The sequence below is a fragment of the Blennius ocellaris genome, assembly GCF_963422515.1.
Source record: "Blennius ocellaris genome assembly, chromosome: 10".
NCBI classification, from domain to species: domain Eukaryota; kingdom Metazoa; phylum Chordata; class Actinopteri; order Blenniiformes; family Blenniidae; genus Blennius; species Blennius ocellaris.
In genome coordinates this window covers 12,938,046-12,951,387 of record NC_137659.1, presented here as the reverse complement: position 1 = coordinate 12,951,387, position 13,342 = coordinate 12,938,046, and the positions used below count along the sequence as shown (strand labels likewise).

The 13,342-nt window shown below is 41.3% G+C and overlaps 1 protein-coding gene across 1 annotated transcript; it reads left to right on the top strand.

Annotated features, from left to right (window-relative positions):
* The first annotated feature begins 182 nt into the window (after nucleotides 1-182).
* On the top strand, nucleotides 183-9,236 carry LOC308135859 (leucine-rich repeat-containing protein 52-like). The gene is made up of 2 exons (XM_080503992.1): nucleotides 183-1,032; nucleotides 8,234-9,236. The coding sequence occupies exons 1-2, from the start codon at nucleotides 384-386 to the stop codon at nucleotides 8,560-8,562; spliced, it is 978 nt and encodes a 325-aa protein (XP_080360118.1). The 5' UTR covers nucleotides 183-383; the 3' UTR covers nucleotides 8,563-9,236.
* Nucleotides 9,237-13,342: the final 4,106 nt, after the last annotated feature.

Sequence of the window (13,342 nt, the reverse complement as noted above, 5' to 3'; positions counted from 1 at the left end):
ACCCCCACCCCACCACCACCACTCACTTGGAGTCAGCTTCCAGAAGCGAGTGGATGGCACACATGACAGCGGAACAACTGACCGCGATCATCGCGAGCAGCGCAGCCCGAGAGGGCGTTACAAACGTGAGGATAGCTGCCATCACATCAAATATTGATTGCATTTGAAGCAGCATGGTGACATCTGGCTGCTGTGGATGCGCGCTGGATCAACAACCAGAGGACTGAGACATTACGCGCAAGAAAGTTGCCACGGGCGAGCTTTTGGATTGAACTCAGTGGAAATCATTTCTGGAACAGACAACCTGGTGAAGATGTATCAATGAAGAATGCGACTGCGTCTGACTCTGTCCAAACAGGGTTGATGAAGCCCTCTGCGGTGTCATGCGTCTTGCCCCGCAGCCAAGCGCGCAACCCCTGCGGCTCATAGTTCTGTTTCTCCTCACCACGGGGGTCGTCACGTCCCCGTTGCTTTCCTCGGGCTGCCCGGACAGGTGTGTTTGCGATGACCAGCTGGTGGTTCAGTGCGCCGGGCAGCACTTGACAACCTTCCCGGTCAACTTGCCGCTGGCCACGCGGCAGCTCATCCTCTCCAACAACCGGATCGTGGAGCTTCCGCCTCTTGCGCTCAACTACCTCTCCGACCTGGTGTACCTGGACTGCAGCAACAACTCGCTGACGGAGATCTCCGAGTCCACTTTTGGGAATCTCCGCAAACTGGCCTACCTGGACCTCTCCTTCAACACCTTGACGCGCATCGAGGACAGGACGTTTGGTCCGCTGGCCAGCCTGGTGATGCTGAGGATGACGGACAACCCGGGGCTCTCCGAGATCCACCCGGACGCCTTTGTGGAGAACTGGGCCCTTCAGGTGCTGGACGTGAGCCGCAACAACCTGACGGTGTTGAACATCAGCTCCCTGATCGCGCTGCCCACGCTGCGCTCCGTGGGGCTCAGCGGGAACCCGTGGAGCTGCGAGTGCGACAACGAGGACCTCTGCTTGTGGGTCCACCTGGAAGGATTCAAGTTTCAAGGTCTCGTCAATTATCGCCTCTATTTTATTCGACTGTAAAGTTGTGGGATTCATCACATGATTACCTTTTATTTTATTTATTTTTTGGCATTAAGGAGAGTAAACCAAATACAGGGAATTCAGTGCTCCAGTTTTTAATTATTAGATAAGGTCCAGTTACGTAAACGAATGACCTTTTGCTGGAGGCTGAGTAGATAAATGACCTGTACCCTTAAAGAAAGTATGGGGAAAAAGCGCCAGTCCATCAGCTATTAGTAGAAATAGCAGTAAATTGAGAAAGTTAGCAGAAATGAAAATTATGTCTTCATTCATGTAAAAACAACAACTCACCAGATGAAGTCAGAAGATGATTAGTTAAGCATGTTATAAATGCTTCTGGTAAGTGCTTTTATCAAATATCCTCTAATACTTAATAGCTATGATTTACAATAGCCCATAAATGACATTTGACCTGTCAGGGTATATGAAAACCTTTTTTTTTTTTTTTTTGAGAACATTCAGTTGTTACAAGAACAAAGCTCATATTGACCCTGGTTGTTTACATTGCTATGCAGTAGGTAGGGATTTTTTTTTTAGGCTTAACCTTTTGGAATACATTATTCAAAGAAAAAGTCAAATTGAAATTAACCTATAGATTTAAACAATGTTACTGTGTGCCATTTGAACAGTAAGACCCACGGCTTCGGGTGTTAAGGTTACCCGGACCTGTTGACAGCATTGTTGTTGATTTGTTGTCCTTCAGCCACACAGAACTGTTGTCAAATAATTCCTGCAACACATCAAAAGAAGTATCAAACAAAAAGAAAGACTAAAAAAAGAAAACAACAAGGTGCAAAGGTGACTTCTTCTATAATGACAGCGAAGGTCCCACTTTAGATTCCTTCCAAGAATGACTTCATATCTTTTCAAGTGTATGTAGAGGCCACTGCAGGATTTGCACACCAGATCAACTCAACACCCCCTGTCACCTCTGCATGTCTGAGCACACACAGCTGACAGTAATACCAGTAATAACACACCACACTAATGGTAGGGAGCAATATCTATATCAAAAGAAATGTGTTGTGGGTGAGGTATTCACACGTGAAGCGGCTCAGCTATGTGCAGTCCAGTAAAGTCTGCAGGGTCCGCTCCTTCCTCAGTCCGCAGTGGGACGAGACACAGGTGATGGAGCATGGCAGCACGCAGGCTATCAAATAACAAAGACAGTGAAAGAAGATCGTACAGGCAGGGAGCTGCTTGATTTTTCCAGAAGCAGCTCTGTTCATTAATTCATCTCTGCTTTCTGCAGCATTTGATGAAAACAAGAAAAGTGTTTTATCTGGAAATGACTAATCAATCTCTGCTCTGCTCTGCTCTGCGGTGGTGATGCAGGTGTGATTAATGGATCACACTTGCATCATCACATATTGATCCCCTTTGTTTTATTACTATCAGTCTGAAAGATGCGGCCGCTGTTCCATAATCTGTCTTACTTTTGAGTTATTACCCTCGTGTATTGGTGTGGATGTGTCACTATGCAAAAGGGCAGCTGCTATTTATAGTGTGTCTTAGTGAGCGTGAAGCCAGTCATAATTCTAACACATTGCTATAATACAACTGCCACGCTGACGAAGGAGGCATTCCCCCCTACACACACACACACACGCTCCCTGTGAAGCTTAGGCTGAGTCCAAAAGAAGTCCTGCAAGAGCTGTCCTATTTTCCTGCTGCTCGTCGCCTTTTGTCTCGCTTAATTTGGAGTGGAGCCTCTTCCAGTGACAGCTGCCAGAGAGGGAGAAGGCGGACACTTAGATACACACATTCTCCACCTCATATACACACAAAGTCTGTTCATATTCTATCAATGTGACAAGTGCACAGACAAAACCTTGGTACTTCTGAAAGTGTCCTTCAAGCCATATTGTAAGCACACACACACATGCACACGCACGCACGCACGCACGCACACGCGCGCACACACACACACACACACACACACACACACACACACACACACACACACACACACACACACACACACACACACACACACACACACACACACACACACACACACACACACACACACACACACACACACACACACACACACACACACACACACACACACACACACACACACACACACACACACACGGTTAAAAATCCACATTTGGCTAATTTTTGCCTTTAGCCAGCAAAGTCAGAACTCTCATTTAGTGCTGAGGGAAGTGGTGGGTGATGTGATGGGGAAGTGAAGTAAGATTTTGGATGAGGCTGTTATTTGGCTGCGAGCCCTGTTTTCTCCCGTCTGGGTCTCACCTGGTTCACGCAACATGGCTCGCTTGTCTCTTCAGTTTAGGGAACGCGTCAATAGCAAGCCAGCACGCAAACAGAGAAAGGGAGTGAGAGAAATAAAGCTCCAGGAAGGAACCAACAAATTCTCCTCTGTCTCGCCTCCCTGGGTAGATTAGCACTCTCTCAGCTGTTATATAAGGAGGGCGTCTAGAAATAGAGCAAAGTGGATGGGGGAAGGTGAGAGGGAAAGCCCTCTCTTTTGATGCCAGTTTCTTTGGGGAGATGTGGAGGGGGCGAAGCCAGAAGGGTTTCCTTCTTGGTGTCAGGCACGTACTCACATACACGTGCAGCAATACACAGCACCAGACTCTTCAAACACGTAGATAAAGCACGGGGAAGTAAAGGCTTGTGTAGAGGGGATTGTGCATGAATGTATGGAACCACGGAGTGTGAACATGTGTGGCTGCATAGAAGTGTGTGTGTGTGTGTGTGTGTGTTTGTCATAGCTGGAATGTAACACCATATTTTGTGAAGTGTGCGCGGCGGCAGCCTTTGAGGGGATCAGAGGAGACTTTGAATTTTCAGAGCTTAGAGAAGCGGGCTGTCCTCGTGTTCTTCTGCCGTATGCTCATTTTCACATCGGTGAGCCGCAGAGAAGCTTTTCTGAGGATGCGAGCAGAGACTTAGGCTCTGAATGAATTAAATATTAGTCAACGTACATTTTTGTCATCCTCTTAAATTGAATTGTCAAGCGATTTGATTGAAAGCAACAGCCTGAGCCCTCTCACCCGCTGTCATATCACACCTCCCACCAACCTGACTCACTGTGTTCACATGCTGCCATTCAAAGAGTTTGGAAACGAGCAGGTAACTTAACATGAACAGAATGAAAAACAGCTCAACGTGGAGGTTTAAACAGTCCTGTTTTGCATAACTGGAATATTTTCTTTTTCCAAAAGTTGTGATACTACGTCCTGAAGATTATGGATTTAAACCACGCTCTATTGTGAATACACACACACACACACACACACACACACACACACACACACACACACACACACACACACACACACACACACACACACACACACACACACACACACACACACACACACACACACACACACACACACACACACACACAATATCAAATCAAATGTCAAGTAGAAAAAATGCTCACAGATGAAACACATACAACCTTTTTGGTTTATTGCCTGCGTATAGTCTGCTCAAGATGGGAATGTTGGGACACTATTGTTTTTGTTATAATTAGACCAGCAATGAAGGCATAAAGCCAAATCAACACCTATGTAAAAAAAAAGAAAAAGAAGAAGGAGCCAGTGGAACAATACCACATGCACACGCACACGCACAAACACAGTTACACTTTATCATCAACCATGGAACAGCTTGTGTTGACTTTGTTTTATTCATAATTGTCTTTAAAAAGAGGAAAAATAAGCATAATGAGGGATACTCCCTGCAGCGGTACGGTGTATAAAGAGACTTTGAGATCACGAAGCCTGTGCAATGTCACAATAATATGTTCACATTATATGTGCACCAACAGCACATTTAATATTTCAACCTTTCACTCCAGAAAATACAGAAGAGTCTTTTAAGCACAGAGCGAGCAAGCAAAAAGAAACATCAAGCAGCAGCTCTTTAGCATGCTCATAAATGAGGAAACATTCAGCCAATCAGAAGAAAGCTTGATTTACATCAGTGCATGGCAAAAACAACAAACACTCTTTTCTTGGTAAAACCTTAGAGAAAAGCCAAGTCAGAAAAGCTCTAGTTAGATACACTGGCATCGTATGAAGAAGCTGGATATGCATATGTGCATAGAAGAGATGTTTAGAAGCAATCGGTCATTGCTGTCAAAGATTGCACAACCACATAATTGTCAACAGGGCTGAAACAACAAGGATATATTCAATGTTTGGATATATTAATATACTGATGTCAACATTTTTTTATTCTAATTGAGATCATGCAAATTTGCTACATTTGTCTTTTCTATGACGATCTTAGAAATCTTCTATTTGTTAATAAATCTGCTCTGTGTGATAATGATCTATGGAAAATAAAGCAACGAAAAGGTATTCCTATGAATTCAAGATAGCAAATGAATATACTGAAAACTTTTAATGATGAACTTCAAAGAAGTAAAACATATATTGTTGAATTAGCTATACCGGATGTAAAAACAGGTGAGTCAGTTATATATAGTTGCATCAGAAAACCAATTCTACTTGCAGACCATCTATTTTCATCTATATTGCGGAAGGGAAAAGACACACAGCTGAAATTGATGGAATGAAGAAGAAAGTGCTCGAAGTGATGAAAACTGCTGTCAGCTCAGTGAAAACTGTGATTACATACCTAAATAAAGGTAGCACACAACGTAAAGGAATTAATATCCGAATATTTTTTGTTGTAACATTGCATCTATTTATTGGCAAAGTGTGTGGGTTGCACCCACTAAATTAACTTTCCAAATCCTCTCTGCCAATACCAAACAGATTATTTTGTTTTGTTTCATGGATTGGGTGATTGACGGCTTAAAAGACAAGACACTGTGGCAATTTAACAAATTGAGAAATTCACAGAGTCAGAGCCTCAGTAGCGTGGGGGAGAACCATTTACAGCCACTACATCCTGTCACCTCCCACACACACACACTGCAGCGATATGAAATCCCATTCTGAAACCAGCGATTGTCCCAAGTCAGCCAATGTGTTTGTAACTGTGGCACAAACAGCACTCCGAAGCGTTTCATTCTGAAGGTGAACCCCGTCCTGTGTGTGAACAAGTGCAAATGCTGTCATCTTTGAAGTATAAAGTTTGGGCAGACTGTGGAGATATGGCTTTTCCACTGAATCTCACCTGCGCATTGAGACAGCTTTGTTTGTTCAGTGTGGGAAATGTCACAGAAGAACATTTTCAGAAGCACAACACGCTTCATACCAGTACAAATGCAAGGTAGTGCAGTTTGAAAGGGAAATCAAGAGGGTTTCCTCTAGTATAAGACAACAAATAATCTACTAATCACAAATTTCCTTATTTTTTGTTTTTGTTCAGTGATGTAAACAATGCAACAATATCTTCCAAGATATTAGTCATTTTCTTATATTTACTCGGTTTGCATCTCTGCAGAAACGACAACGTATCTATTGCCAGGTATGAAATGTGTTCGTATTTTGATGTCGTTGGTGCAGAAATGGGGTAACATAAAAACGTTGCAGTGAAGAAGTCTTTTGATCTCTCCCAGTGGGAATTCCCCTCTAGCAGAGAAGCTCTGGGAAGAAAAAAAAGCCAATTAAAAACAGTGGCCGTATGGAAATGGCAGCACTCTGGTGTTCTCAGCTTCTGCTCACAGTAACAAAAACCCACAGGATTATTTTCTGAAAAAATACCTCTCCTTTCAGCTGCATCCGAGCTCCAAACCCATCATGTGGTGTATTTCATCGGCCTTTGAAATTACAGTATATCCATCCAGTTTTCTGAAAGTAAAGGAAGTCAATATTTTGTTAGGATTTGTGAATTTTAGCAAAGGTCTTAGATGTAGTCATACCAAATGTGCTTGATGATGAAAAACCTTATTATCTGTGGATTCAGGCTGGCACAAAGGCCCAACTCACTCTCTAATCCAGTGCAGGAATGAAAGAGTTTGAATAATTCATCCAGATTTTTTATTTTATTTGTAATTTAATACTGTATCAACCTAGGGCTCAACAACACAGGAAGCTCCACAAACATTGTAGTATTCCGATAAAGAAGGAATGTTTTGATGCTGTTGCAGTTTCTCCTGAATATTTGGTGGTGAGCTTGAATAATTTCGGTGCTCTTTACAAATGTGCAAAATGAAAACAAACAGAAAACCTTGGGTTATTCAATGAGCTGAACTATTTATATACTTTTTCTTTCTGTGGTTGCTCTGATTTCGTTCTATTTTAACATCAAAGGATCCTTTGAAATTTAATGCAGAGGACATATCAAGGTTTAGTTTAAGTCTGCTCTTTGGAAATACAGTTACATAGAAGTTCAAAGATCCATGAATTGGACAAAACATAATGGCTCGAAGAATTAAAACACATTTATTTTCTTTTATGTGAAACCCGATTGAACTATTGGTTTATCGAACAAGTGTCATCAACACACGTCTACCCCATAGATGTACAGTATGTAGTACAAAATGTGTTGTAGTAGAAAATATGACAAGGCCAGTGAATAAAGTCAGACAAAGGAGATTAAAAGAAAGAAAGCCTATGGGTGGAATTTAATGGGGGAGATGGAGTGATCAAAGATGGAACCTCCACCAAGTCATTTCTATCAAACCAAAAGAAAAGCTTGAAACTCACCTACGCCCAACCAGTGAGATTGTTGATGTTTTTTTGTTTTTTTTGCCTCAAATAATTATATCACAATGACCTCTTATGTTGCACTGTTGAACTTGTGGTTTTGTGTATACACATACAACTGGGTTTACTACAAAATAGTTTCTACCTTAGGATCTGCTGGGAATTAGCAACCTATTTCATCATCTTAGATTTGGCTTTAATGACATCATCTGGTGTGAAATTAACCAAATTAAAAAACATACTGTGTGTATTTTGTGAATGTTCGTAGGAGAAGACAATGAAAGCTCCTTATAGCAACAAATCCAAAAAGTCCTTCTGTTTCTAAATCTGATTGTCACAAATATCACATGTTTTAGTTAAGAAAAACCCAACAGTTTAGATATAAAGATGTGGGTTTTCATGCTCTGACATACAAAACTCACTATAAAGATTGAATTTACAGGAATACTTTACAGAATGAGTTATGAAAATGCCATGAAACGATTCCTGTCTCAGTGATACGGAGCAATATTTACTTACCAAATCTGTTGTGCCTGAATGTGTCCTTTGAAACAGATGAAGGCCAGACGGTGTGTGGCTCGCCTGCTGACATGCAGGGCCGTCGTCTCGGCGAGGTGGGCATCCAGCTGCGGACGTTATGTCACCAGACTCTGGGCTCCTGGGACTACCTTTTCTTTGTCGTCATTGGCTTTGTCATTTTTGCAGCTGGCACAGTGTCAGCCTGGGTGATGGGCGTCATCATGGTGCTCTACGAGCGTTACATCAAGAAGAAAGATGAACAGATCGACACGGACGAGGAGGACGAAGGGAGCGAGATGGGCCGTACCTCCAGAGCCAAGGGCGGCCACGACAATGGGAATTTAAAAACCTCACATACTGTTTAAAAAAAAAAACAACAACAAAAAACTCAATCCCTTTTTTGCCCCCTCCCCATGGATTTCCACAGTGCCTCCTTTCAGCTTCCATGACTATCTAAATACGACTGAACCTGTTCAACAAACTCAGATCTGGAAGAGAAGGGAGAGGTTCAGAGATGAGGAATGTCTTTCGGCTTATTTGTCGTGGGCTTCCGGGTGATGCAACATGCACTGTAGTCACCAGAGTGGAGGTCCTTAGTGCTTGGGTAACACATTACATATGCAAATCTGACTGTGTTCTGGTAATTTCTGTGCAATATTTGAATGAGAAATGGTCGCGCCTGCTTAATTTTCAACCTACTTTACTATAGCTTTTTTTCGGTATCAGCAACATTGTTTTGCCACAACATACTGATGAGGAACCTAAATCCTATTCATGAGGAACAAATCAGTTAAAGCTGCTGGCATTTCTGAAATATGTACAAGCTGCTCTTTTGTGTTATTTCAGTTGGTTTAGGCTCAGAGATCATGGTCACGAACAGCTGTCTCCAAGATTGAAAGTCCTGCGTTTGATGACCCCAGCCATTCATGACCTACTTCCTGAGGCAGATTTTCTCACCTTTTTTTACTACCTCACCTGACTTCTTCCTTTAGTCAAAGGAGCGCCTCCTGTGCATGTTTAACGTACCAGTTTTTGGCAAAAAGAGGATTATTTAGAAATCAAAAGAATGGGATAAAGTGGACCAGCTTAATGATTTTGGCTTGTGTTCATTCAGTCTGAGTTTTGGGTTTCATGCGGGTCATAGGTCTGCAGTTTACAACCCCCCCCCCCAAAAAAAAACAAACAAACAAAAAAACAAAAACATTTTATCTTTAAAAAAAAAAAAAAAAGATTCTAATCAACACAGTGACCAATGGGTTTGATGGACAAAAATAGGGTTTACTGACGACACTGTGCTGTGCATTGAAAACAGAAAAAGATGTATTTTCTAGGATGCATGCAACAAGCTTCCTTTTACATTTTTCCTTTCTTTTTGCAGAATATTCCCAGGGAGCGATCTTTACTAGGGCTCGAGTCATTGTGTTTGTTTAATTCCCAAACACATCAGAATTGCAAAGGAAGTCAACCCAATAACTTCACACTGTGATCATATTGCAAGAAAAACAGTATTGGACAGAGTTGAGATTTTATTCATATAAAAGAAATAAAAATGTGGCTTGGCTATTTTTTTTAACCATCATATGGATCCTGTTTTTCAGTTAATCATACATTAACATGTTTTATGCCAATTGTGTTTTAGTTTTAATATTGCAAGACACTGCTGGATACGTTTGGAAAAACTTGCACATTGAATCAGGTTTTATATTGTTTAGGGTTGTTACACCCTTAAACTGATCATCTGTCCATCACCGGGCTACGCAGAAACAATCACCTTCATCCACATCTATGGATCATTTAAAGGCAATGACACCACCAACTTAACTTCAGTTTGTCGATGCAAACTTCAAGATACAAATACTAAGACGCCGAGCTGACAATCACAATATATCAGCCTGGGTTGTCTCATCTATTAGCTTGGGGAAAAGTCTGAATATCATCAATTGCAGGATTTCCATCTGAGGAATAAAATGTTTTGCAAAATTCTCCTCCATTGATTGATGTTGAGAGAAAAAAAGCACTTCATATCAAAAGAGATCTAAATCAATTAATTGGCCATGACAATCGTTCCCTGGAACCATCCAGCACTGTTTGCATACCATTGTTTTCAAATCAGCAGTTCTCTTGAGGACCTCCGTGAAGGCACCAAGCAGAGGCACAGAACTGGGACACAGCTTGACAGTCTATATATTTCGTTTGTCATTCTACCCACAGGTATGAAAGCAGAGGACAGACTGCCTTCATGCATCGCATTTATCTCAGAGTCTGTGAATAATGTGCAATAATATGCACATGAAGCAGTTGGACACTGCGGCGTATATGTGTGACTCTGTTTTGCACTTGAGAGTGCTTCAGTCCACTCTAAAGGGGTGTGTGTGTGTGTGTGTGTGTGTGTGTGTGTGTGTGTGTGTGTGTGTGTGTGTGTGTGTGTGTGTGTGTGTGTGTGTGTGTGTGTTTTTCCACTGAGGGTTTGCCATCTCCTTCATCATAAGCCCACAAGCAAACTGCAGTGAAAATGAGTTTCTCCGGTCTTCTTCTTGAAGCCGAGAGAAATAACATGTGACAACTGCTGAGGTCTGTTTTTGGCAGTGAGCCCTGCTGCACGGCAAGTAAACAGGACGGTGTTATAGCTTACTTCTAATTCATTTACTTTTTGTTGGCGTGAGTGCTGTGTCCTACTTGTTTCTGTGTGCTGCTGATGCACCAAAAAGCCTTATGGGGTGTGAATATGCTTTGACGGTGACAATTACAGTTGATTAAAGATGAAATGATTTACTGAAACAAACAAACTTTAGTAATTTAAGACTCAAAAATATGATCTAAGATATAACGTAATTACTTGTTCTTATTTATTCTTCAATAATTTCCATTTCTTGTTTTTCTTTTTAATGAGAATGAATTAAGTTTGGCCCTGGTGTTCCGTGAATCATGTACAGCTGTAACAGATGTGCTGCTAATAAAACCGCTACACAAAAAAAAAAGGTAACAATTAACAATTACAGTCCTTTGTTTGACATTTTTATACGTCACTATTTGTGTTGGCAAGATCACAATCCCTCAGATTATTTTTTAAATCTTAGATAACACTGTTGACACTGACTGTTATAAACTTGGGAATTACCAGTAAAAAAAAAAAAAAAAAACCCACAATGCAAAACCAATGTTTGTATTGGATCAAACTTAAAATTTATGGCTGTGATAACTTAGGATTTGAACTGCTTGAACTTGAACTTTACTTATACATGTAACTTATAAAAGCCAACATTAGTCCACAAAGTAAAAGTCCTCCAGGTCATTATAGGTTGCGTCAAATGTTGTGGCCTTACTGACCTCTACATTCTAATGGGACATATCAAAAGGTATTCATTAGGTCAGAAACATTCAAATCGTCTATCTCGGCAAATTAATTAAATGTAAGGCAAATTCATCTCTAACTGTAGCGTTGAGCTATTGAGTTTTATTGTTATGGCGTCCACGTGGCTTCATCATTCTTCATTCAGGGATAATCAGAATGGATTTAGATGGCCCAAAGCCATTGTTTATGTGCTTAGTAACACCCGTAACTTAAGTATCTGCTGTTTAAAAGCCTTGTTTATTGGGCTTTGAACAGTTGGACTGTGAATACCAGACTGTGAAGAGTAAGATATTAGTGTTACTGACAAATGTTACACTAAGGAATGTGGTTATCCACGTCACCCGTAGGAATTAGTTGCAGTCTAAAAACGTGGCGAAGACAACTGTTAGTGCTCTGACTCTGCACAAGCTGTTTCCTGTCTGTAATACTTTGTCCAACACAAGTGACAAAGTTAGTTTGTTCAATGCATTTGCATGAGAATATTGTTGGGATTTCCCATACAGAGTGCTTTATCTAAAGAAGTAATAGTGTTGTAAACAATATAGGCATGCTGTTTGTGGATGGCTAAGTAACACTGATGGTGTTCACCACAACAGCAGGCATTTATATCTCCAAAAACTTGTGTGTAATTCATTGTTTGCAATGACAAGTGTTCATAGTGAAGTTTTCCCTGTTGCAGTTGGTAGGATTGCTGTTAAAAGAAGAGGAAAGTAAGTCTTTGGTCCAGACAACTGAAATAAGGCACTCAGGAATGAACCTCACGTAATTCTTCTTGCTCTCCTTTCTCATATAAGGAAATGATCCTCACTCACGGCAGTATGCACGCACTGATATAAACATAATGGCATGGCGTACGTAGTGGGATGCCTGAAGAGTCTATCCAAAATAGTGATCCATGTGCCGTGCTTGTATGTCGCCTACATTAACGGTGTGCTGAGATGCATCTGCACATTTTAAGCGTTAGTGGCTGATTGCTCCCACGACAACCGCTGTAATATTTGCATGGGGTCTGATATATAAAATACATTGCATAATATGGATGTCCATTCAGGTCTGTGCAGTAAAATGTAATCCTTATCTACAGACAGTTCACTGAAATAGCCTCCAATGTGAGCTTGTATTGCATTATGCTTCGCACACTGCTTAGGGCATGTGATGCTACAGGGAAGGGTGAGTGTGCAGACTGGAAATAGGATAGTTGGTTGCCCTAATTCATGTCAGCACAGTGACACACATGGAACGACAAGGAATACCCATGTCTCCCTCGCTTAATAAACATGTACAGGCAGACTCCCACTTTTGAAAACTGGCCCTGATAGTTTCTCTCTCTCCATATGGGCATATTATTGTGTTGGTGAATATGCCGAATTTCAATAATGCACCTGAACCGAATTTCAACAATTTGCCCTTTTTTTTTTTTTTTTTTTTTTTTAACACCCCCACGCTTCACTCACTCCACATTTAGGGCACATATGTGAATGTGCTTAAAAACACAGAGACAAAAGCATCAGTTCTGCCTCCAACACGAATAACCTCTGAGTAGATATTGTGTAAAAGCTTAGAAGGACTCTTACTAACATTGTATTACTGACACTAACCAGAACATCACCCACACCGCAAAGCCTCAATTCACCAAATTTAAATGAATTGTGTTCGTTGTGCTTCTAAGAGTAAAATGACCCAAATAAAGAATCTGTGACATTGAAATAAACAGCATAACACTTCAGGGAATATTGCTGCAGTGCTTGAGAATGGATGCTTGTTTCATCGCATCGTTCACCAACTCAGCTGAG